Here is a 2,875-nt window from a genome sequence, read left to right as displayed (position 1 = left end):
ATATATATATATATATAAAACCTTCTCTGCGAAGGCCAATGGCTTGGGGGTTAGAGGTATTTGAGTTCTAATCCCAGGGGCGATTCGTGTCCTCGAGCAAGTTATTTTATTTCACGTTGCTCCAGTCCACTCCGGTGACAAAAATGTGTTTGTACCTGTGTTTCAAAGGGCCAAACTTGTTACATTTTGTGTCACACTGAATCTACCTGAAAACTATGTTGAGGCAACAGGTGTCATTGGAGTGGACAGCCCCTTGCATATTAATTTCTCGAGCAGGCTGTTCTTTTGGTCGGATAAACTGGAACACCCGTCGTCGCAACTGACGGAGCGCCATTAATTCTCTTTGAATGTCACGCTGCTGTGGACTGCGAACAAGAGATCTGTGTTTTGTGAAATTTAAATTGTCTTTTTAATAATACCTTTACTTTTTTTTACAAAAGGAATTATGTTCATTTTATTTCACAGATAATTTCTATGATGTTACTTAAAAAAATCAATAGCATATAATATATTTCTCTCAAATATTTACAGAAAATTGAAATTTGCTTATTTCCTCTTTCATAAATTTTTCAGAAATCAAAGAAGCTTTTCAAATGTTCGATATTGACCATGATGGTCAAATCACGAGTAACGAACTGAAAGCAGTAATGAAATCATTGGGTCAGGCACCTTCCGAACAGGAATTGGAAGAAATGATCAGAGAAGTTGACACAGACGGTAAGTAAAAAAATTTGTTTAGTTAACCTCATGGAGTCTATTTATGTTGAACCTCTGCTTCATCGCATTGAAACGTCACAGTTCCGGTACTATAGGAGTGTGATTAGAATGTTGTGGGAAAGACGAATTCTTCAAGCCTACCCAACCTGCAGGAGACCTACGGATAAACTAAAACAGATGTTTGGGATAATATCCGTAGTCTCAGGTGGTCATGCTTGGGAATCTAGTCAGAAAGTGTAATGACAGTTGCTTCTGATAGGATTCTGTTGAGGACCCTCTATCCAACGACATTCGCAGGAAAAGTAGGTGGAGATAATGAGTGGATAGATGGATGGGTGAAATCCTAATTCCATTCTGTAAAGAATTATGCTGGGATTTATGCTGAAAGATGGAACATTAGCTACTAACACGCTGAAATCCGTGAAACAGATTTATCATATAAGTTGATGTAGGTGATAAAATGACTCAGTAATTGCTATAGAATAGTTTAGCTTCCACAATCTACGTTTTGAGCAATTTGAATTCACGTCTTAATCTTGTCAAGATATTGCTATTTACCCTGCATCTCTCCATTGCTCACGTCAACGTGTTCCCAGACCATTTATGCCGTTGTGGCCCGTGGAATTTCTCACCCAATTTCTTCCATTTCTCATTCTCGGGACGTTCTTCATGATGTGAACACGAGGGCCGATTGGTTCGGTATAGAAATAAATATTGAAACTCTCATTCAAGTATTTCATTTGGCTTGATAATCCTTTTTGCGCTTATGTTCAAGCTATGATATGGGTTCCACCAGTTCCCAAAGAACACAACTGCCTGTGAAAAGTTTTATATTTTAAAATATTTTACTGGGTGCATACAAATATTCTAGTCCCTAATAGGGATCTGTATAATTGTCGATCATTCAAGTATTAACAGATAGTAATAGATACGTTGTTATCAGTAAAATGCTGCTATCAGCCTCTGTTAGAATTGGTCCTGGCAGTGTTATGTAATATTTTGAAAAATTAGACTGCTGTAGAACCACAAGTAGGCTCATATTTACTCATGACTTCATCGCGGATTCATATATTCTGTCTAACAAAACTTTACTTCTTGAATGACACTAAAATCTTTTTAAAAGAAAATGAAAACATCATGAAAAGATTAACTGGAAACACTTGTATTAAATCATATGAAAATAAAAATCGAAATATTTTAGTGCCGGAAATGTAAAAGAGCTTTCGTTGGGTTTAGCTTGAATTTGGTTCTGGTTATGACCATCAAGATTATTGTCGATATGACCAACAGAACAACCTACTCGTCAAATTAACGTGCAAGTGACTGAGCACTCTACAGACGCACATAGCTCTAACGTGGGGGATTCGACGTGACACAATGTAACAGGGCTGGCCCTTTCAGCTACAGGTACAGCATATTTCGCCAGCTGAGTAGACTGAAGCAACGTGAAATTACGTGTCTTGCTCGATGACATGCGCGCTGCGAGGAATCTAACTCGCGACCTTACGCTGGTGAACCGTACACCCTAACCACTAAGCCACGCACCTTCTCTATAATTTGGTCCCAATTACTACCTAGAGCAATTTAACTTCGATTCCTTTGCTAGCACTTATGTGGAAATGCATAATGAAGTGATATCCTTTATCTCCATTCAGCTAAACCTATGACAAGTGATCTAACAAAGTCAGTAGCGATGAATGGTTGAAGAATTCAATCACAGACGTTACCAACTTATAAACACAACTTATGTCTTTTATCTGGCTCAACTCTCTATTTCTTGGTCCTGTCTCTTTCATCTGTCTCCAAGTTGTGTCTACTTGTTCTTTCATCTTCTCCTCTCTCTCTCCTCGTCGTTTTCCTCCTCCACCTCCTCCACCACCACCATCACCATCATAATTCTCATCCACATCATCATCATCATCATCTTATTCTTGTTGTTGTTCTGTTTATGTTAGCGTGCGTCAACAATGCAGAAATCTACATTACTTTCAATGTAGCTATGTACTCACCTGCCAATGACATGCATTCTAAAATATGTCACGTAGCCTACTCACACAAAACGTATATATTTCTGCCTGTTAGTGTTTATATGTATATAAATCGCTCTCTCTCTCTCTCCCTATATATATATGTAAATATATATATATATATATATATA

The 2,875-nt window shown here is 37.8% G+C and overlaps 1 protein-coding gene across 1 annotated transcript in view; it reads left to right on the top strand.

The window, feature by feature from the left end:
* Positions 1-2,875, top strand: part of LOC106883843 (squidulin) — a 195,676-nt gene that overhangs the window by 150,954 nt on the left and 41,847 nt on the right. The window contains exon 3 of the mRNA XM_052971897.1: positions 574-717. Within this exon, the coding sequence (XP_052827857.1) occupies positions 574-717 (144 nt within the window). The remainder of the gene's footprint in view (positions 1-573; positions 718-2,875) is intronic.

The sequence above is a fragment of the Octopus bimaculoides genome, chromosome 11 (genome assembly GCF_001194135.2).
Source record: "Octopus bimaculoides isolate UCB-OBI-ISO-001 chromosome 11, ASM119413v2, whole genome shotgun sequence".
NCBI lineage: Eukaryota > Metazoa > Mollusca > Cephalopoda > Octopoda > Octopodidae > Octopus > Octopus bimaculoides.
The sequence above is the reverse complement of the archived record's forward strand: the minus strand, read 5'-3'. Positions and strand labels throughout refer to the sequence as shown.